Source organism: Drosophila subpulchrella, chromosome 2L (genome assembly GCF_014743375.2).
Source record: "Drosophila subpulchrella strain 33 F10 #4 breed RU33 chromosome 2L, RU_Dsub_v1.1 Primary Assembly, whole genome shotgun sequence".
Classification (NCBI taxonomy): domain Eukaryota; kingdom Metazoa; phylum Arthropoda; class Insecta; order Diptera; family Drosophilidae; genus Drosophila; species Drosophila subpulchrella.
In genome coordinates, this window is record NC_050610.1 from 20,845,809 (window position 1) to 20,868,126 (window position 22,318).

Genomic DNA, 22,318 nt, shown 5'->3' on the forward strand with positions numbered 1-22,318 from the left:
TGAATCATCATAAAACAATATATATAATTATTATGCTTAAAAACTAGATCTATACTTTTTATATACGTTACTTGTAGAGTAAAAAGTATGTAACACGGTATAAAGCGTTTCTGACCATATAAAGTATATATATTATTGATCAGGATCAACGCCTATAACGCTTTAATATTTTTAATATTTTGTTAAGGTGTAAATGGGATTATTCTGATTATCCATACCTACATATATGCCCAAAAATTGTTGAAATTGGACCATTCAGTTAAAAGCTATAAGCAAATAAAGTGTGCCGTCTCGAAAACAGCCAATTTGCTGCATGCATGTCTCCATCTCCCTCGCACTACCTTTCGCTGAGTAACGGATATCTTACAGTCGAGGCCGTTGTATTGCTTGAGTTGTGGAGCAACCATACCTATGTGATTTTAAAGTTATTTTGAAACAACAAACAGTATTAGGGAGAGCATAAATTACAGATACACCTAACTGGGCACTAAAAAAACCAAATTAAAAGCGGCTACAAATTTCAAATAAAACAAAAAATTGCTTTCATTAAGAAATCTTTAAGTGCTGGCTAGCACGCAAAACCGAACCATCAAAGCAAAGCCAAAATTAGAAAATACTACTCGGAAAACTCGGAAAACTCTTCAAAAAGCCCAGGCTAATAAAAGCCCTTTCCAGTCGGTGTGAGTGTGAGTGTGAGTTTGTGTGTGTGTGAGTGTAAGGACTCGCCGGCGTGTGTGTGTGTGCGTGTGTATTACGGCTAGTTTTTATTACATTTGTTTCCAGGAATTTTCAGACATGCCAAAACAGGTGCAACCGCAGCACCATTCGGCTTACGTGAGTTGCTGTTTGCTCCTTTTTTAGTGCATTTTCATGGATTTTTCTCTCACATGGTGTTTTTCCTGCCCGAGTGGCGGAGTGCCATGACCCACGGGTATATCTGACAGACATTTTTGCATATAATCCATATAAATCTCAAGGTTAAAGTGTTGTAAATATGCATTTACCCGACGGGCGATTGGGTAACGTTAACCGAAGCCATTGCCCAAATGACCTAAATATTTTCGATTTTAATAATGTCAAAATGTTGCTGGGGTATTATGTGGCCAACCGGCCTGGTGCAGTTGAACGTTGGCTGCTTGCTAAAAAAAATGTGATCAAAATTTAATATTTTTGCATGGCAGGCATTTAACGATATTGGACAGCTCCGAACAGCTCTTTAAATTTAAAGATTGGTGGACGTAAGTATTAAAAGGGAAAAATTCAGAAGGTTCCTGTTCACAAAACGAATTTATTAAATTTACCTAAATATGCTTTATGATATATATCATGGCATACATCGTGATAAACATTATATTGAACATTTTTGGGACACGTTAAGTTATAAACAGCGATGGAAAACAAAATTTAAATTCTTTTAATAAGCAGAATCATGAACAGAATACACAGTATTTTTTGAGAGAAACATTTAAAATGTACATATAGAGTGGCACTCAATGCGATTCTCTTGCATCTTTTATAATTTTTGTTAAAGTAATATTAATGATAGTGCAATTTTGAGGTCATTATAAGGTATTGATAGCTAATTTTTGTTTAAATTTAAGGTGGGTGATTCCGCCACAACCGTATCTTTCCTTTTTTTAAATGGTAGGCAACAATTTCATTTAATAGAGGATATACTACACAAAATTCTAAAAAAAACATTTTTTAAAATTGTAGTTCGATGTGTAATTTTTGTGTCAACATTTTACTGAATTTAAGCAATGGAGCCTTAAAATGTGATTTTTATACACAAGAGTTGCCTAACACTTTAAGCCCTTATACAAAATAAACGTTACAAAATTTTTAACAAATGGCGAATACGAGTTTTTGTATTTTGGCACTATATTAATAAAATATACATTTTATGAAAATGTCAAAGTATTTTGTTGCAGCGAGCTGCAGCAGTCGCAATAAAATAATTGATGTTTTACTTTAGGAAGTAATAAACAGTTATTAATTTTCATATTATTTTATTAATTGGATATCAGCAATTTTTTAAGCTTAAGTGTTTTCGTCTTTCCGAATATAATTAAATATTGCAACATTTTACTTGATTTGGTTCTTAAATTACAAATGTGTCAACGCCTCCACCTAATTCCTGGCTTGCTCACCTTCATTCTGTGAAATTCAATTAACAGTAAGCAATTACACAAGTTTAGATACGCTACCCGGAGCAAACTTATATATTAGCATAATTACAAGTATTTTGCGAGGGAGGGCGAAAGAAACTCAGGCGGTGGCGCCAGTTGTCGGCTGCAAATGGCATCTGGCAGCTCAGAGTACAATTAACATTACTTAAATACACATTAAGGTTAAAGACGCGCAATTTCTTCATGTTTTGCGGCTATTTTTTCAGCGTTGAGTTGTTTATCAACTGAGGGGGGTCCAAAAAATTGCGTGACGCACAAAAGGAAAGCATTTCAACACACAAAGCCCAGGGGTTGGGAAAATGCCGGGAAAAGCAGGGAACAGGAAGGGCAATGAAAATAAACACAGTAATTAAGTTAATGAGCATTTTGAGATTTATTATTAATTTTCTTTTGTTCTCCCCGCCGAATCGTTGTGCAAAAAATCATTTCGAAAAATTTTCTGTGGTTATTTATTATAATTATCGGCAAGCTTTCGCTTTCGTCCTACTTTTTTTTTCGCCGCCTTTGATTTGCATTTAAAACACACCCAAACGGACAAAATGCGCTAATCCGCATTCTGTATATTGTTTTACAATAATTGTTTTATATTATTTGTGGCTGCGTGCGTGCTCTTAATTGTTATTTAAATGCTTTGCAAACATTTTTAAATATTTGCAGGCAAGAAACGTTCTCCGAAAGCCTTTGTCGAAAATGGTTTGTTAATTTATGGGCAGTCGTAAAAATCTGTGCCGGCATCAACATTTTGTCATTGTGCCAGCCGTGATTACGCAATCCTCATATGAGAAGGGCACCCATTTAGCAGTTGTCCCTAATTTTTACGATTTCGTATTAAAGTTTATGGCTTTGTAAGAAAAGTTGCATAGCAGTTGGGGAAAAAGAAGCCTTCGTGACCTGGACAAAGTTGCCTACATATGAGTAATCCAACTGAATAGAGAGCCACTATTGAAAAAAATATACATAAATAAATACAAGGGGTAATTGAAATGGACAAGCCCCGAAAGAGACGAGACGAGACGAGCTCACAAAACGTGTAAACAAATTGCCAGCTAACTAAAAGGACTAATCACCTGAAAGACCCTACCTTCGCACACCATCCCAAAACTCATAAGCCCCTTTCTTGGATCCAGATAGACCACATAATCATGTCCGACTCGCTCCCATCGTGTAAACAAAACTACAATTAATCAAAGATTTTTACCTAACGGGACCATATTACACGAGGCTTTGGTTAATTGCATAAATAAAACTCAGACGACCAGGGTGGGTAGGGAAAAAAAAAGCTTAATTAAGCCTGCTCCACCACCTAGCGACTCCCCATGGACCTGGCAAATAAATAATAAAAACACAAATTGACACAAACGCACACAATAATGGGGAGATGGGTAGTGAAACAAACACGGCAATGGTCCACAAAACACAAGGACAGCAAAGGCAGCCAGGAAGTGCAGTGTCCTTAGACTCTGGGATTGGGGAGGGTGAGGGATATAACCATAACAGCCCCAGGCCAAAGGTTATCGGTTTAAGTTTCTTCCGTGGGACGCATTGAGCACGACTTTTATTAACCTCCTCGCAGTGGGTACGTTAAGTGGAGCCACATGACACCATTCGTGGTTGCCGTTTACACTATTTTAATTGCAATATTTGGCTTTGTGAGAAATACACTTCAATACAAAATACACACAAACGCTAAAATATTATGTTCAAATGTATAGATTCAAACGGGATCTTTGGGAATTAAAACACTTGTTAAAATTGCATAATACGAATATTATTGCGCTAAACTTAATCTACACGCCTATCAAAAATCAATTGATTCTTATTTCATACTAAGCAAAATCACTTACTCAATTTTTTTCAATTTAGTCTTTCTTTTAAAAGAAGTTTAAAAGAGTTTAATTATGCTAATTATGTTTCCTAAACAAGATATAGTAAAGATCTTTTTTCTATTACCAATTTTTGGCAAAAACAATATTCTTGATTCAAGAACGATTTCCTCTTAAATTGTGTGCCCTGATAACCTTTTTCCTCAAGTGTGATTTCTTCTTAAAACAATAACTAAATGGTATTGTTACCAAATTCAGGTAAACACACTAGGGAATAACATAATTCTTGATTCGAGAACAATTTTCTCTTAAATTGTGTGGTTTGATAAACTTGTTCGTCAATTATGATTCATTTCAAGATTTCAAGAACAATTTTCTCTTAAATTGTGTGGTTGAATAAACTTGTTCGTCAAGTATGATTTAAGCTTAAAACAAGAACTAAATGTTATAGTAGATTCCTTGACTATTAGATACGAGAAGCATACACCAGAAGCAACTTGTGTAGATAAAATGTAGGGTCGGTAACGCTTTCGAAGGTCTGTAAGATACAAGTACAACATACCCTTTTAGTCTACAAACAAGCTCGTATAGTTAAAGATGCTGATATTGTTTATTGGTCAACTTGCGAAGCTAAAACAATGTGGGATCCACCGCCACGATCCGAAAAACAAATGTATAGTAGGTTAATAATTAATTGGTTGGCCCAGCAACCCTAGCGACATCTTCCAGAATGGACGATAGTGTAACGAACGTATGAATGACCCCCGCACAATCCAACCTAACGACTGCGTCCAGAGTCCTGCGGATCAATGTTGGACACCCACTGGACGGGATTGATGTAGATGTTGGAGATAGTGCCGCGGAGGGTATCGAAGCCCTGGTTTAAAGGCACCGGCTTGGCCCGCTTGTCCACCTGTTTCATCCAGTTCTTCCAGGCGCCCTGGGAGCGCTGCCTGCGCTCCGCCTCCAGCTTCTGCTTGTTGTCCTGCAGCTTCTTTTGACGCTCCCTTTCGATCTGCTGTTGCTCCGCCTTGATGCGCTCCCACTCCTTGATCCTCTTATTGGTGATCTCCGGCGGCACCTTCTTCACAGGACCTGCACTCGAACCCACACCCGAACTGGATCCAGATCCGCAACCGGAAATTAAGCTGGAGGCTGAGGAGTTGCCCGAGCTCGACTGGCTGGAGGTCGTTGTCTTTTTGCGTAGAATCTGCATTTGCTGCTGCTGCTGCTTCAGTTGCTTTTGCTGCTGCTCCTCCTTGCGGCGACACCACTCCTGGAAGCGTTCCTGGGACAGTTTCTGGCGCAGAGCCGCCTCCGCCTCCCGTTTCTGCTGCTCCTTCTTGGCGGCCATCAGAGTCTTTTGCTTCTGGGCCGCTTTCCGCGCCTTCCAGTCCTCGAAGGCCGCCTGTCCCTGGCGCTCCTTGTTCTCCTCCAGACTCTTGAAGTAGGTCGAAGTGTCCGAGGTGGCGCTGGCCAGGCTCAGCGAGGGCACAATGTTGCTACGCCCATCGGCGGGCTGCAGGGCACCGCCATACATCTCCGACCAGCTGCAGGTGGACAGTGAGGATCCATCATGGAGGCGATTGCTTGCCCGATTGCTGCCCCTATTGCTGACCCTTGTACTTCCTCCAGTGCTCAGGTTATAGGTGCGACTGGATAGCTGATCCGTTTCGAGGTCCACAGGTGATCGCTGCCTCTTATCCTTGATGGCTGACTTGTAGGAGGTCTTCCCACTGAGGCCATCCAGTTGGTCCTGCTTGAAGAAGGTCTTGCTGCTGATGTTGTCCTCCATCACGTCCTGCTTGAAAAAGGTCTTGGCGCTAAGATTATCCAGATCCTCTGAACGCTGTGTCACTGTTGGTGTGCAGCTGTCAAAAGAGCTCAGGCTAATCAGATCCTGGTCGAAGTTCATCACGGTCTCCGTATCCGTGACAGTCGCATCATCACCCTTGCCCATGCTCTTCTGATCCTCATCCTCTACATCCTCTGCATCCACATCATCATCTGGATAATCTACCGTATCTTCATCTGTATAGTCCATCATGCCACTGCGCATGGCATCGTTGGCCTCCTCCTCCTCCAGTTGATGGCAAAAGCTCAGAATAGAATCAGTTTCACTGCCTGAAATATCGGCTGGATCTTCCAGGGAGTCTTCAAAGTGTAGGTCCGCATCTTCGTTATGATCCTCAGCTAAACCTTTTGATTCGGGTTCCATTTCGCTTTCCGTATCGATATCGTTCTCTCCCTGACCCACATATCTCACGGTGGGAGCTCCGTAAGTGCTGTTCGTATATCCCAGCACTGACTCTGAATCCTCGTCACTAATATCCGACAAGGACAAAGGACGCAGAGTGCTCCTTCCGGAAACCTGATGACGATCCACCACCGAGCCATCGCTGCTCCGACGCGCTACGAAGGCCATTCCGGAGGACTGCGAAATATCGACAAGATTAATGGTATGTGGGGATTTATTCAGAACGGATTTCTCTCGATATGTCGAGACGATTTGTTGTGTGGGCCGAGTGTCTGTAGACTGAAAATAGATCAAACCTAAGCACAACCGAGATGAGGTTCTAAGCAAAGATTACTTGGGCTACATACAACAAACTATATTTGAGAGACATGCGAGGGATAAAAAAATATACTTTGTAGGTATTACTTATTTATCGATATTTAATCTAAATAAAATGATACAAATTTTATAATAAAACAGTCTAATAATAATATATATAATTAATAATGCCATTTTCTGAAGTGATAGTTAATAACCAAGTAAGTTATTTGTCATTCCTATATTTCAAAATTTTAAAAATAGTACGTTTTAGATTACTTTAGGGGAATAAGAATTTAAAGTAAAGCTTATCCGCTATATGTCTTGCACTGACATTTTCTAGATTTCTGAGCGATTGAATAGGGTTACCATGCAAGCAAAGCTAGAACCTGTTGGGAATTATAAAGTCGTAAAATGGTTTTTAAGTAAAAGCTTTCACTTAATCAAAAATTTATTAGTAAAAACCAATTTAACCAAAATATTGAATTATTATCCAAATTTCTCGCCTGAATTTGAATCAATTTGATATTTTTTCTGTCTGTGCCAAATGAACTCGTTCGTCCAGACCGAGTCCATCGAGTACGAGGCAAAATGAAAACATTTTAACTAATGACAAACAATTACTTAAACAACGAGTCGAACGACAGCGAGATGGGTGAAACCGAAGGTAATTAAAACCGTACACCACACACATCCACACTTTTTGTGGGTGGGTTTTTGGGTGTTTGAGCGTAAAGTCGGCCGGCTCAAAAATCGTTTGTTTTCCCATGTGGGCCGGTTTGGTGTTGGTTTATTCCCGTTTCTGCTCTCGGCCAGGTAATGAGCCCCTCTTTCGTTTTTAATGAGTCTCGGCACACACAGATATACACCTAGGTGTAGTACGGTGCCCACATGCGGGCACCACTCAGGTGTAATAAAAAAACTTATCGCCCTTGGCTTTTAGGCCCCTTCGGTCGGTCGCAACGTTTGACAAACACAATGAAATGATTTTGTACCTCGTTAATTGTTGTATCGTCGTTTACCATCGTCTTGGCTCTCTAAAATTAAATCCTAAAGGTGGGTGACACAATTAAGTTGGTCTTTTTTTCAACGAGCTGCCAAATGACTTGTCAAAAAGTGGGCGTGGCTGGGTGTGGGGATTGCGTGTGTGTGCCTTCTATTAAAGGCTCACCGCTCTATTTCGAGAATCAGGCCAAATGATAATGTTCTTAAAAGCCATCAGTAAGAGTAGTGAAAGGGATTATACTTGGAAACTAATATGTATGTACTTTAAACCAAAATGGTCGTCCCTTTACAAAATCAAAACAGCTCAGCTCTTTCTAAAATCTAACGAACTATTTAATCTGTTAATCCATTTTTTAGATTATTGAAGAATATTAGATGTTTTAAAAATAGTGTCAATAAAATATATTATTTAAAAGACTAGAATTCAACATTGGTGAAAAATTAATTTTCCTTTTAAATTTATGTATTCTATTTACTTATAAATTCATACATCTAAGTATATTCCATCTTGAGCTGTTTAAGCATTTAAATATGGAATATAATAAGGCAAAGCACTTAAAAATCTAGCAAAACGTTGGATAAAAAAAGTTTAAATTTTTAATTAGCCACAGATATACAGGTGGTTCAAAACAATTTTATTAAAATGTTTTTAATTAGCGACGAACTCGATTGTTGCATAGAATGAGGAGATTCCAACAAGTGGTTACACCACAATGATATGTTTCAGTTACACATTTCAGGCACGCACCCAATAAAACTCTTATTTATAATTGTAATTATATTTTTACCCATTTTATTGTCACGGAGCAGGGCATTGATTATTGGACGATTGTTTGCTGGCTGTTGGGCTTTGGGCTTTGGGCCGTTTAATTAAAAACGTGACAATTTTACCTGTGGCCAAAGCGTCGCATATTTCATACGCCATGTGTGACCACTGACCGACTCGCCGACTGACGCCGTTGCAGCCAGGAGCCTCTACTTCCATTTAAAAATACATACATATATAAAATATTGTTTACACTCATAACAAACATTTCACGTTTCGCCGGCGAATGTCATTACATTTCACTTTCGCCAGCCACAAATTTAATTAAGTGTATGAATATGACGACAATGGTGGATGGGGGCCACAGGGGGTTATTTTTCAATCAATGGAGCGTCAAATTGAACTGATTAATATTGCCTGGTTTCCAAGTTAACCTGTTTATTTTTCATTTTTTTGTTCGCGAGTTTATGCAAAGGTTTTTTAAAATAAACGGATTTACCACACCATGGGTTTAAAAACAAATGAAATTGCAAGGACTTACCAAAAATGCGGCTGATTTCTATATTTTACCACGAAGCCACCTCTCTTCTCAGCTGCTTGCTCGTAGAAAAGAAAATATAATTATTTCTTTGTATTTTTAAGAATGTAAGAGTAAATTTGTGTATTGAATCCGACAGCTCCAAAAAGCCACGGCCCACTGTGATCTGTGGCGATTTTACCTAATTAAAACGAGTGAGGCTGCCAGACAGAATTAAAAAGTCAATGACAATCTTGCCACCCCATCTGGGTCTCTTCATTGACGTCTTCAATTCTTTGGCAGCTCACGCACAACACAACCGCAAACAAATCAGATAAGTAACTCCCCAAAACGAAAAGAAAAACCTCTGAGGAGGTGGTATAAAATGCGACTACCTTTGGCAGACGAACTTTGTGGGCCAATTTACTTAAGTGACTTGGCCCGGCGAGCCAGGTTCGATAAGTTAAATCTTTTAATCTGCTTCGTCATTTGCCAAGAATCTGGTTAATATCCAATAAATTATTGGAGATAATTTGTTGGGTTTTTAAAATACAACCAAAGCAAAAACTATTTTAAGACAAAATATAATAATAAGACGTTGAATTGCAGGGGAAATTACCTTTGATGCCTCCAATTTTCTAAGTTCCTTTAACGGTTACAGATTATTGTATAAAATCAAGATGGGTTAAAGGTAAAGATTAATTATGATTCTATGAAGAAATTTATAACCACGAAATTGAAAGCTTAATAATGGATTCCAGACATATTTAGTCCCACTTCTTATAATATCGTATTCCTATTCATTGAATTCGTTGAATTGCAACGGAAATTACCTTTGATACCTCCAATTTTCTAAATTCCTTGAAGGGTTACAGACTATTTGTATAAAACCAGGAAGGTATAATGGTATGGGTTTATTCTGATTCTATGAAAAAATGTATAACCATGAAATTGGTAGCTTCATAATGGATTCCAGACATATTTAGTCCCACTTCTTATAATATCCTAATCCAATTCATTGATATTTTTATAGATATTTTCTGTAACATTTAAAATTTAAGAAACTCTCATGGACAATTTTATTTTATTTTATATATTCTAAAAAACTTTCGCTAGTTTAGAGGTTTATTAACTCGATTTAACAACAGGAAAATTGCATTTTAACTGACATTTTGCGCCCCAGATGTCAAAAACAGCAACGTTGGCAGTTCGCAACTTCAATTAGCAGTGGCCTGGGTGAGCTGATTGGCTGCCAGGTATATCATATTTAATTAAGAAACTTTTGAACAATCGCTGCTAAAGAATGGCCAACGACATTTCAGCGGTAGTTGAGCCAAAAAATAGAGTTACCCATCACGAAAGCACACTAGTGAAAATTTGAGTGTGGCATAAAATCCCATAGTGACATAGTTTTTGAGGGAATATCGGTCTGGAAGGCAGACGCCTAGCAGACACAGTTAACCGCAGAGCACACACCCACATACACATTCACACTCACACACACCCAAAGGACGAAGGATAAAGGACGAGATGGGGCGAGGAAGATGGCGGCGAGACAGCAGTTGCAGTTTCAGTTGCCCCTAAGCCGTAATTGGTTGCGTCACTGCATAAGTCACGAGTTCGCCTCTAGTCCTACGAGTCCTTCGAGTCCTTCGAGTCCTTGTCGTTGCCATGACGACACCAATACAATCACTATCACAACACACACACTGGCACACACTGAGGCACACGGCAGTCGGAAAGTATGCTATATTTAAATAAGATAAACGCAAGCGCCCACTAATTGAATTGCTGACAAGATTTCCCAAGCACCGACCACCCACAAACTGGTAAAACCCATCCAGATTGTTGTCGTCGTCCCATGGAATTTCGGTAATTAATAATTTCAACTAAGCGGAAATGTGAAACAAGCATGGAGACCATATCATAGGGATCAGAAGGAGCATTTGGCATTGGAACAGGAGCAAGTTTGCTCAACGAGCTCCATCTGATTGTTGTCGGGCCAAAATTGAGTCTCGGACTGTATGCCAGTGGTTTCAAGTTTATAGTGGTTGCAAGTTTGTTCAGCCATCAGCAGTTCACGAGCGGAAAAGTGAGTGGGTGAGTTTCGCTGAAATATGTATATGACAAGTGCAGTAGAAAAGGATATGCTATGACAATTTGGGCTCAAAAAGAAGCTGATATAATGGTTGATGATATAATGGTTTAGGAACTTTCAAAGAAATCTATTGAGCACACTAAAGTTTTTTAACTTTTCTAGTTAAGCGGTAAAAAGTTTCGGACTTTTCTCCCCTTTTCTGAAGAATTCGCGACACAATGTACATACCAGTTGTATAAGTAGGCTTCTAGGAATTTTCAAAGAAATCTATCAACCACACATAAGTTTTTTAACTTTTCTAATTAAGCGGAAAAAAGTTTCGGACTTTTATCCACTTTTCTGAAGAATTCGCGAGACAATGTACATAGCAGTTGTAATATTTTCAAGTAGGTTTCTAGGAATTTTCAAAGAAATCTATTAACCACACTTAAGTTTTTTAACTTTTCAAATTAAGCGGTAAAAAGTTTCGGACTTTTGTCCACTTTTCTGAAGAATTCGCGAGACAATGTACATAGCAGTTGTAATATTTTCAAGTAGGTTTCTAGGAATTTTCAAAGAAATCTATTAGAAACATTTAAGTTCTTAAACTTTTATAATTAAGCAGAAAAAAGTTTCGGACTTTTCTTCCCTTTTCTGAAGAATTCGCGAGACAATGTACATACCAGTTGCAATATTTTCAAGTAGGTTTCTAGGAATATTCAAAGAAATCGATTGAGCACACTTACGTTTTTTAACTTTTCTAATTAAGCAGTAAAAGTTTCGGACTATTCTCCCCTTTTCTGAAGAATTCGCGAGGTCTCAAGAACTCGCGGTTAAATTGGGCTCCAGCGTTCCTAAGCATTCTATGGCCCTAGTCTTATAGCTATACTTAAGTAAGTAACTTTTATAATTAAGCGGTAAAAAGTTTCGGACTTTTGTCCCATTTTCTGAAGAATTCGCGAGACAATGTACCTACCAGTTGTAATAATTTCAAGTAGGTCTTAAGAATTCGGGGATAAATAGGCCCCAAGCTTTACTGAGCGTAATATGACACTGGTCTAATTGCTTTATTTAATTTATGTGTATATATTTTGCCACTTTGATTTATACAAAGAGAACCAAAGTTAGGGGTAGCATAAACCCCATATCTTTATAAGTAGTCTACCCATCAACAGTTTTGGACTTTAGGAATATTTAATATTTTTAATTCTAATATAAACAACCCCAAACAGACAGGCAGTGGGGAGAGTGCCCTATGCCAGACGGCCCCGGAAAGGGCTAAAAGCCTTAACCCCTCTGTTGAACACTTTTAACTGCACTCCCTCTCTGAATTCCTTATTTGTGGGCCTGGTTCCGCAACTCTGAGCGGGGAATGGTGAAGGAAAAAAAGAGGAAATAAGCTAAAATAAAACTGATTTCATTACCTTGATTAGTTGGTCTCTTCAAGGCTTCCCCTGCTATTTGTCCGTTTGTTTGCCTGACTTTTTCTGCACACACATTTTGAAATCCCACGATTCGCTTATGATGGGATGCCAGCCAGCGGAAAGATGGTGGTAAGGATAGGGAGGTCAGGACCTGATGTCGAGGTTGGGCTTTTTCCCAGCATCGCTTTGCATTCGCCGTTTTTTGGGTTCAATGCAAACATTAACCTCATTAGCATGCCGCTCTGAATGGATACGTTTACCCCCGGTGGATGGTACCTGCGACTGCCATCCCTTCGGTTTCATTTACAATGCCCCTTTTTATTTTTAATGGATTAATTTTAATAGTTTAAACCGATTTGTTTGTTTTCAATTGGCCTGTAAGTGGTATTCCAGAGAATCGTGTTAACAGTTTTTTTTTCAACTAATTAAATAAAAGCGCTGGACGGAAAATGAGATAATGACAGCTGAGAAAATGCATTAAAAATGTAGCCTTCAACCAGGATAGAATTTGTCCAGCGTTTATGACATTTATGTGATATATTTTTTGCCTATAATCTATATCTATATCTGTTCAAATATTAGGCAAAACATTTTTGGTAATTTGTGTAATAATGTTTGATATCTTAAAACAAGTTCCCAAAATCAAAGTCATCCTTCGGTGCTGTTTCACCACTCAGAAGTCTCTTAAACTTCAAGAGCTCCACTTGTAGCCCCACTTACTCCTTTCTTTTCCGCAGTTTAAGCAGAGGCACTCTTTTAATCCTCACCTGGCCAACATTTTTACCAGCATCGAAGCTGCGAAACGGAGGAGAAAGCAGCTTAATTAAGCATAATATGGCTCTCATTTCGCCTGCAGCATTCCGAAAAGTTGTGCAGTTTTTTATCCTTACTAAGTAGCTGTTGGTAATTTTTCTAAGCCACACTCACAGACCAACACTTCGCCGGGTTGCCGTGAACCTTGCACAATTTTAATTGCATTTCCGCTATTTTTGATGCCCCTTGAATTTATAATTCCATCGGACTGGCTGTGCTTTTTGCTACTACGCCGTTTCCTTCATCCACTGAAGGACACGTCCTGAGAAAAATAATTCAATTAATTACAAAGCGGACAGGTGCAAGCGTAGCTACGCTTAATATTAATCATACGCACTGTGAAACATCGCGGAAAAAAGGCTATGGGAATCGTGGCCGTAAAAAAAGCCAGAACCTCTGACTCGCATTTGTATCTCTAATAAACATGTTTATTTCATTAGAGCTACACATGCGGCTATTTCATCCCACCCCTGCCCCTGCCACGCCCCCAAGGGATATCATTTGCCCTAGACCCAACGATTTCGACATGAAAAATGCGTTCGCGAAAAGTTGCCACAAGTCCGCTCACTTTATGATTGGGGATTTTTCGTGGCGCCACTAATGTGCCATAGCGGCCTTACGTTTTCCGTTTCCTTACACTTTTTTTTTTTGCTTTTTTACCCACCTACTTGAACAGCTTTTCCCAAAGAGACTCTGCTGTCGACATCATTACAAATAAATTGAGCGTGAAAGATACATTTCGCCAACATTGACATGCAGCAATGATAGGCACATTTGCCACCACTCTCTAGGGGTTTGCCACGGGCTCTGAGTCACAGCCTCTGACTGGTCTTGTTTTTCTTTAAAATAACCTGAATTCTTCTGAAAAAGTAGTTCAAGTTTGCATACGACTTAGAAATTCTCCGTGAGAATATATTTTTTGATTATTTAAAAGTCAACAATTGCTGCTTTTCAGAAAAATAAGTATAATGACACACAAATTACCCAATAAATTGTTATTAGTACTACAAATTAATTTTATTTAATATTCCACATTTTAGTATTAAAAAGGTAAGAAACTTTTTTACAAGCTTAAGAAAAAATATGAAATTTAATGACGATATAAAAACTGCATACAAAACAGAATGATCTTGATAGTAGTTAAAATATCTAAAGTACTGATTTTTAATTTTTGAAATGAGCAATATTTTTTTCGCAGCATTTAAAAATTAGAAAAGATCTTACTGTTAAATTTAAATATTGCAAACTAAAATAATTGGCTTACCTAATAAAATATAAATTTTAGGTAATAATATAATAGCAAAACAAATTATTTTTATTCAAATTACTTGCAGTTAAAATGTGTTTTCTACTTTGAGCTTGCCAGATTGCTCATTTGCTTGCTTTAAAAAACACACTATGAGCCTTCAAGTCAAAGACCTAATAAGCTTTCTTGTTATGATTAGCCTTAAAGGATTTGAAATGTCATAAAATGATTTAATTATATAGTGTGTGTAAAGAAACACGAGCACCTCAATATAAATTCAAATTTTACAATGTCTTCCTGCGACGCACTCAAGATGCAAAATATATATGTATGTATTTATTATGTACGAGTTTATAGGTTTCATGTGCGAAAATTTCAAAATGCGAATACAAAAGTCAATTTGTTGGAAGCTGAAAGCGAGAGGGAAAATGTAAGAGAGGGACAGAGAGAGAGAGCGATGGCTGCCAGAAATGTAAGCATATAAACATAACCATGAAAGATATTTGTTATAATAACATACGTGACCGCATTTACAAATTTCAAATCAAATCTTAGCAGCCGAAGGATAAGGGGGGACCATTGTCTGTCTATTGCCATGCATGTAAAATGAATTCCATGCTGAAAGCCAAGAGTGTCCAGAGGGGGGGTTTTTCCACCCCCAGCTAAGTGTGCTCGGCATTCTGGGAAATTTGTTAACATTTATGCATTATCATTTGGGCTTACGACATTTAATGATAACTTAGATATGCAGCAACATATTAGGAGGATGTGGAATGTGTGAAGGCTATCTTTCCTATCGAAATCCCTTTAAACAGGGTTTCATTCATTAATTTAATGTGCATTTTCCTATCAAAACAAATTTTTTGTCAGGCCATATCAAAAAAAAACTGTTCCAAATCATCTAAAATATATACGTTTTCAGGTTTAAATCAACAAAGAGCTGTTTCTTTTAAATTCGCTTTCAATTAACTTTAATTAAACATCAACTACGCTTTAGCTGAGCAGATAAATCTTTCGTTTTCCGTTTCTCGACATTTAAAATTGAACTAAATGAATAGCAGTAGATTTGAAATTTAATATTTAACTACAAAAACCAAAGATAAAAATTTAAATTTGTAATGAGAGTGTTAGCTTTATAAAAACAGCATCTTTACTTTTACTTTGTATTGTGTTTTTGGCGCCCAAATCCTTTTCTCTCTGTATAAAAACAAATTGGGGAAAAATAATACTCTCATTATTCCCGAAAAAAAAAAAACATTTATTACCCAAACTAGAACACATGAATATTAGTTGCCACTTTCCATCCATAATCTGCACACCGCGGTGAAAAATTAGTTGGCTCAGTGTCGGCCCGATGCAATAAGCCCAATTAAGTTTGTGGTTTTCGCAATGTCATATTTTTGAATTTACTCTTTTACCTTTTTTTGACAGTTGCCTGGAGAGGCATGGGCCTTTTCGCAGAATATTCGATATGGCGTTGTGAGGCTTGTGTGAAGGAGTGTGATGGCTGGCAGCGCGGCGTATAATTAACAATAATGAAGTCGTAAAACCGCAATGCAATCAGCGATGCGCAAAACACACAACTGCACCATAACACCCGGAACACCCAAACAAACAGTCAAAAGGCCGAATCGCATACAATGCACACTCTGCCGAGGGGGATTGGCATTCCGGTTTCAGGTATGCAGTCATCAGTATGTACTATATGTGTCTGAATTCCTGGGTCCCCAACACATACCCAGTACTCAATGTCCACCCCCCAAACCACCCAACTGGAAGTCAGGGTCACGCGGGCATTATAAAATATTTATAAACCATTTGCACGCATAATTAGTCTGTCATTACATTTTGAGATTTTCGGCGTTCGGTATTCCGAGCTTCGCATGTTGGTTTGCCAATGTGTCAGTTGGCTCAATTGTGCATGCATACGAGTCTGTGCGGCCTTGCACTTAAATTCATGACGGAGCTGCTTCTCGTCCTTCGAAAATTATGACCCGCTGCACTTACCTACATGAAGTTGAGAATTCCTTGATCCTAACGAGATATTAAAATACAATTGATTTATTTTGTTTGAAACTTAAATTTAAAACATTAGTTCTCGGCAATATTGTAACATTATATATTACTTGTATGTATTGTTATATTACTATCCAAAAAGTTGGATTAAAAATAAATAGCTTAGGAGAAACACTAACAAAATCAATCAAAGTCTTCGATTTGAAGTCTTATCATAACTTTGGATAAGATATTTATTAGGTGTTTTAATATTTTTACCAACTTTTGAAAAGTCCTTTACATATTTCCTATTGTTTTAAAAAATTTACTTTAAACTCAAAACTTAATCTGTATAAAATGGATATTATCAGAGAGGCTATTTTTCGACTTTTTTGCTGAAAAATATACTTTTAAGCTTAAGATGCTGGGAAAGTTTATAATAAATTTCATAATATAGGAGACAAAAATGAAGGACTTCTAGGCACTCCAAAAAGACACTTCAACCATACATTGAAATAAATGCAAAATACATACTGCCCCTTTGGTGTCAGTAAATATGATATATCTATTTTATATTTAATTTATTTATCTAAAAATATTATTTACCCAGCAATTATTCTTGTTTTATATTACTTTGTAATTGTTCCCCAAAATGTGTGTTTTCATCTGATTCAATGACAGAGCACCCCCGATATAAACCGTTTTTACCATCACCGAAAATGTTTAGTGAAAGATAGATAAGAATGGATTTTACTCTGTAGTGCGTCATTTCATGCAGTGCACTGCATGATTCCTGACCTTTTTATAGATTGTGCAAAATGTCAACGCGGCGGTCTGCCCAGACCCGATGAAATGGGCGAGGTAAACAGGACTGATGGAACCATTTATAAGTATTAAATTTTTTTTTTGCAGGTCGAAAGTAATACGAGTATCATTACAAAGTAATTATACCCTTCGCAAAATGAAACCCACGACCTGGGCCCAGACGCGCTTGATGGCCAGAATCCGGGGGCGTGGCTATATATATGAGTGTGTATGAAGGGGGTGAGTTGGGCGCCAAAATGTCATGTCATGTTGCGACAGGCGTCGGACCGTCATGCACTGCACTACGAAGGACCGTGTACATGTGTTCGGCCATAAAGTAATCAGCGGAAATGTCAATGGGCCGCCGCCATTTACTGATGTGTCGGCAACTGAGGTTTACACCACCGTCGGCCTCGACGTCATCGCCAAGGCACGTGTATTCTTTATATTCGCTAGTTCCGCGCTGTTATTGTTCTTGTTTCCCGGCCATTGTAATTAAAATTTTCCGCTGCATATGGAAGTGCAATTGGTCGGGCTGCAGGTTTAATTGCGCGGCTTTCTGTGCAGTGTGACAAGCATTTTGACGCGGAACCATATTGGGGGGGATATCGGAAAACCTGCTGACAGCTGAACATTTGCGTAGGCATCGCTTTTTAGTTACAAGTTGGAACCTTTGACAATCAAGTTGAAAAGTTGAAAAGCCAAAAAATTATTTCGTTTAATACTGTCCTCACTGCCTCTTCGTTCAACAGACAAACACACTTCCGTAAACCCCACGTTTTGAAATGGCATTCTGTGGTCGCATTAACCCCTCGGGAGAATTCATCTTCAGGGACGATATCTTCAGCACCAGTACCCGCATCAGACGATCCTCGTCGTCCAACGAGTCTCCCAAATCGATTTCATCGCCGGATTCCCTTCCCCAAAACACCAGCACTCGCACTTACGCTATTACGGATTATCCGTCGCCTAATTCTACGAGTAATTGGTCTACCATCTATGCGGGACTCAAGCGATCCGAAAGCCAGAACAACTTGGTGCCCCCGCTGTGTCTCAACTCCCCGGAGAGCTCCCTCAACTACCTCAAGCACATACAAGGAATAAAGGTAGGACTTACGAAATTTCTAAACTTCTAAACTTCTTCACTCTTTTTTATTATCAATATAAAACAAGTGGGAAAATGTTTAAGCGTTTCATAGAAATCACATTGGTTTCTAATCGCATATTAAGGTGTCTAAAAGTATGCAATAATATTTTTTTTATTCAGAAGGATTTATTTCGAGAGACAATCGCATTAATGAACCGAATATTTTTAGGCATATTTCTAATTGGTTTCAAAACACAAGTGTAGAATCTTTTGCTTAAAGAGAAATATGCCAGAAGAAGATAATAAGTTTGTACCCTGAATGTTTCAGAACAATTGAGAACATTTTGACTTGACCTTTTTAACATATGTTCCATTTGTATCCTTGTGATTGTTTATCCCCATCCAGGTGGATTTTCAGGAATATTTTCAATTGGTTTCAAAACACAAGTGTAGAATCCTTTGCTTAAAGAGAAAATCGCAAGTAGAAGATAAGTTTGTACCCTGAAATTTTCAGCACAATTGAGAACATTTTGACTTGACCTATTAGCATTTTTATCCTTGTGATTGCTTATCCCCATCCAGGTGGATTTTTAGGCATACATATTTCCAATTGGTTTTAAAACACAAGTGTAGAATCCTTTGCTTAAAGAGAAAATCGCCAGTAGAAGATAATAAGTTTGTACCCTGAACGTTTCAGCACAATTGAGAACATTTTGACTCGACCTATTTACCATATGTTCCATTTTTATCCATGTGATTGCTTATCCTTATCCAGGTGGATCGCGAGCCAGAGGCTGCCTACGAGAACTGGTACTCGGCCAAGCAGCGGCAGCTCCTGGAAAGACAGCGGCGGCTCAAGGAGGAGCGGGAGTCCCAGCAGCAGCGATTGGAGGAGCGCAAGAAGCTGGCCAGGATGTGCTATGACCAGTGGCTGAAGGACAAGGCTCGCCAGGCGGCGAACCTGCAAGTGGAGACTCATCTTCAGACCGCGGCCATGAAGGCCGGCTTGGCGCTGAGCAAGGATCCCCTGGTATCCGCATCCAGCACTTTGTGCCCATCTGGCTCAGCGAACTCTTCGGCGGTGGCGACCAACAGGACCATTCGCAAGGTGTCCAAGGACGAGATCCGCAAGGTCGTCGAGGACTGGTGGCTTAAGAAGCAGCGGCAACAGCAGGCTCAGCGCGAGGAGAAACGTAGGGCCATGGTGTCCAGGGCGCTGGAGGAGGAGCGGCGCAAGCGACTCGCGCAGGTTGCCTGGGAGAAGTGGATGAGCAACGTGGACGCGAAGCCCAAGCCGGTGCCCCTCAATCAGGGCCTGGACTCCCTGCGAGGCACCGTCTCGCAGCTCTACGTCAATCCCACACCCTGGATGGATAACCTAAAGCCATCGCAGAAGTAAGCCGTTCAATCGGCCACTCCATTCAGATTCCATTCGTCGAAGCAAACTTTATCAGTGATTCAAATTGTCCACAAATTGTTAAAATATAGAAACATTCTCGTTCAGCTTTTGGGAAAAGCATACAGAATTTGTTAAAAAAAAACACTTTACCTACACGGAAAAAAAAAAGCATTGAAAAATGTAAACTTGATATTGAGAAATAATCTCTCTAGCATTTCCTCTCTGTGAAAGTTCTCTCAAAACGAAAAAAAGAGCGACACCGCCTGAAATTCAGATAAATTTTTACCTACCCGGGAAAAAAGGAAAGCATTGAAAAATGTAAACTTGATATTGAGAAATAATCTTTCTAGCATTTTCTCTTAAAAGTTCTCTCAAAACGAAGAAAAGAGCGGCACTGCCTGAAATTTAGAGCGAGACAGTAGTATTATATTTCTCCCAAATCAAAAAAGAGAGCAAAAAGCAAGAACGCTATGTCTCTAGACAGAATTGATAATTAATTTCATCAAAATTATTATGAATATTTTTCTGTGTTGCTAACTATATCAAGCGATTCAAAAGTCAATTTAAACAATTGCCCCAATATACAATTTAACCAATTTTGTAAACCAATAAGATGGGAAGGGCAAGGACAATTGCACTGGGGCACTTACGATAGCAAATAACAATTTGCCAGAAAAACACAAAAGAATAGAGGTAAGCAAAAATCGAAACTGAAACTGCCGAGGACAGGACACTCAATAAGATTTCAATTGTTGTGGGGGACAAGATACATTTTCGGACAGGCCATAAGCCGAAGAAGTGGATGAAGCCAAGGAAATGGTGTAAAACCTCCACCCATTTTCATTAGATTTCCATGGCTGGCCGACTGACTGTTGTTTTATGTATGTCTGATCCTGTGCGTCGCAAAAGTTACAAAATTATATTGTTCCAAAATAAAATAAAGCATGTTTTAGGTAGCATCATGTGGAAAACAGAGAGAGCCCGGGGAGCTGGGTGTGGGAAACCGAAATACAAACAAACAAAGCCAAAGGCCTAAAGTTCATTTGCACAATTTCCCAGCTCGGGAGCTCGGCTTGCTCGGAGCTCCCCTTGCAGCAAAGTCAAAGGCCAGCCGGCCGGTCCAGGCAAACAAAAAGACCAAAAAGACGTTGAAAATCCTTTTGATGAGGTCAACGTTGGTTCGGTTTCCAGTTCACACACGCATGAGTCCGCACACACTGGTCTGCGAAGTGCACTGTGATCAAAGTAATGACAAAAGTATGCGAAATTCCTTGCCAGCTAACCGTGGGTTAAATTCCATTTCATTTTTCATTTAACCGGGTGTACCTAATTTTTTTCAATTTGCGTTTCTTCCTTTTATTTTATAACAAGTGTTCAACTTAATGTTTTATCAACTACTTTTGTAGGTCGGAACAAATATAACAAAAAACAAAAAAGAAAAAGGACATTATACGAATTTTTTCCGGCAATACTGATAGTTTCAGCATTTTTACTTGATTAAAAAATTTTAAATAAATACTGCGCTAGCGAATATAAAATTTATACGTTTCCAGGAACCATCAGAATTGTATAAATCATCCGAAGTGACCTTACCTCTTTAGTTTTTACTTTATTTTTTATTAAATTATTATTTTAATTTATTTATTATTTTATAAAATACATTTCATTTATTATGATAGGTTTATGTCTAAAATTCTGAAAAAGTTAAGAACAATATAAAAAAGCTCTTTCTTTTTGATTTTAAAGTAAACAATGATCACTGGTGATACCATGACACCATTACAGAGTTGCCATGACCTCTTTTGTTTTTATTTTGTTTTTCATTATACTCTGATAAAGTTAAGAACAGATACATATATATTCTTTCCTTTTAATTTTAAAGTAAATAATGCCCACTGGTGATACCATAACACCATTACAGAGTTGGCCTATTAATTAGGCAAGGTGACAACTCTGGCTGCTGAATTGCTGAAATTTATGGAAATGGTTTGCTGATAACCTGAAGACCAAATTTAACTATTCAACAGTATCTAAAATGTTGAATTTTAAAACAAAATTTTTGAAAGTTTAAGTTTAAACTAATATGCACAAAATAATATTTTAATTAACTAACCATTTTCTAAATGTTGTGCCATCAATATGACAGATGACTTTACTTGCCGTAATATATTTCAATTCCCAAAATTCAACGCTTTTAGGCCTCGTTTGAGTTGGTTCTTTGGACAGTGTGCACTTGGGCAGGTCGATGCCTACTCATGCAGGTTCGCATGTTTGTTCGAAATACTGGGATATAATGGGGAAACAGGGTTGCTTCGGAAGGGGGTAAGTCCGAATAGCGAGCATTGGCAGGATTAAATTTGGAAGGTATTGAAGCATGTTATTCGTCATCAATGTTGTTTGCACTAACTAGTTTGTGTTGTCCTGCTGCTTTTGTTGTTAATGTTGTTGTTGTTGTTGCTAGTGCTGTTTGTTTTCATCATCCCATTGTTGGTGTTGTTGCAAAAGACGCTTTTGTTGCAATTGCATGGCAACTTGGCCAGGGAGTCAAGGGTAGAGCTTAGAGTCAAGTCGTTTCCAGGTTGTTTGCATTGTGTACGCACTTTCGCTTTGATATTATTG

General features: G+C 38.5%; 2 protein-coding genes across 2 annotated transcripts; one reads left to right on the top strand and one right to left on the bottom strand.

Annotated features, from left to right (window-relative positions):
* Window positions 1-4,598: 4,598 nt before the first annotated feature.
* LOC119547088 (probable serine/threonine-protein kinase yakA) lies at window positions 4,599-9,022 on the bottom strand. Its single transcript, XM_037853787.1, has 2 exons — window positions 8,879-9,022; window positions 4,599-6,446 (listed from the first exon to the last, which is right to left on the bottom strand). Exon 2 carries the CDS (start codon window positions 6,435-6,437, stop codon window positions 4,791-4,793), a length of 1,647 nt encoding a protein of 548 aa, XP_037709715.1. The 5' UTR covers window positions 6,438-6,446; window positions 8,879-9,022; the 3' UTR covers window positions 4,599-4,790.
* Window positions 9,023-17,878: 8,856 nt separating this feature from the next.
* LOC119547343 lies at window positions 17,879-19,821 on the top strand. The gene is made up of 2 exons (XM_037854155.1): window positions 17,879-18,319; window positions 19,076-19,821. Exons 1-2 carry the CDS (start codon window positions 17,999-18,001, stop codon window positions 19,697-19,699), a joined length of 945 nt encoding a protein of 314 aa, XP_037710083.1. The 5' UTR covers window positions 17,879-17,998; the 3' UTR covers window positions 19,700-19,821.
* Window positions 19,822-22,318: the final 2,497 nt, after the last annotated feature.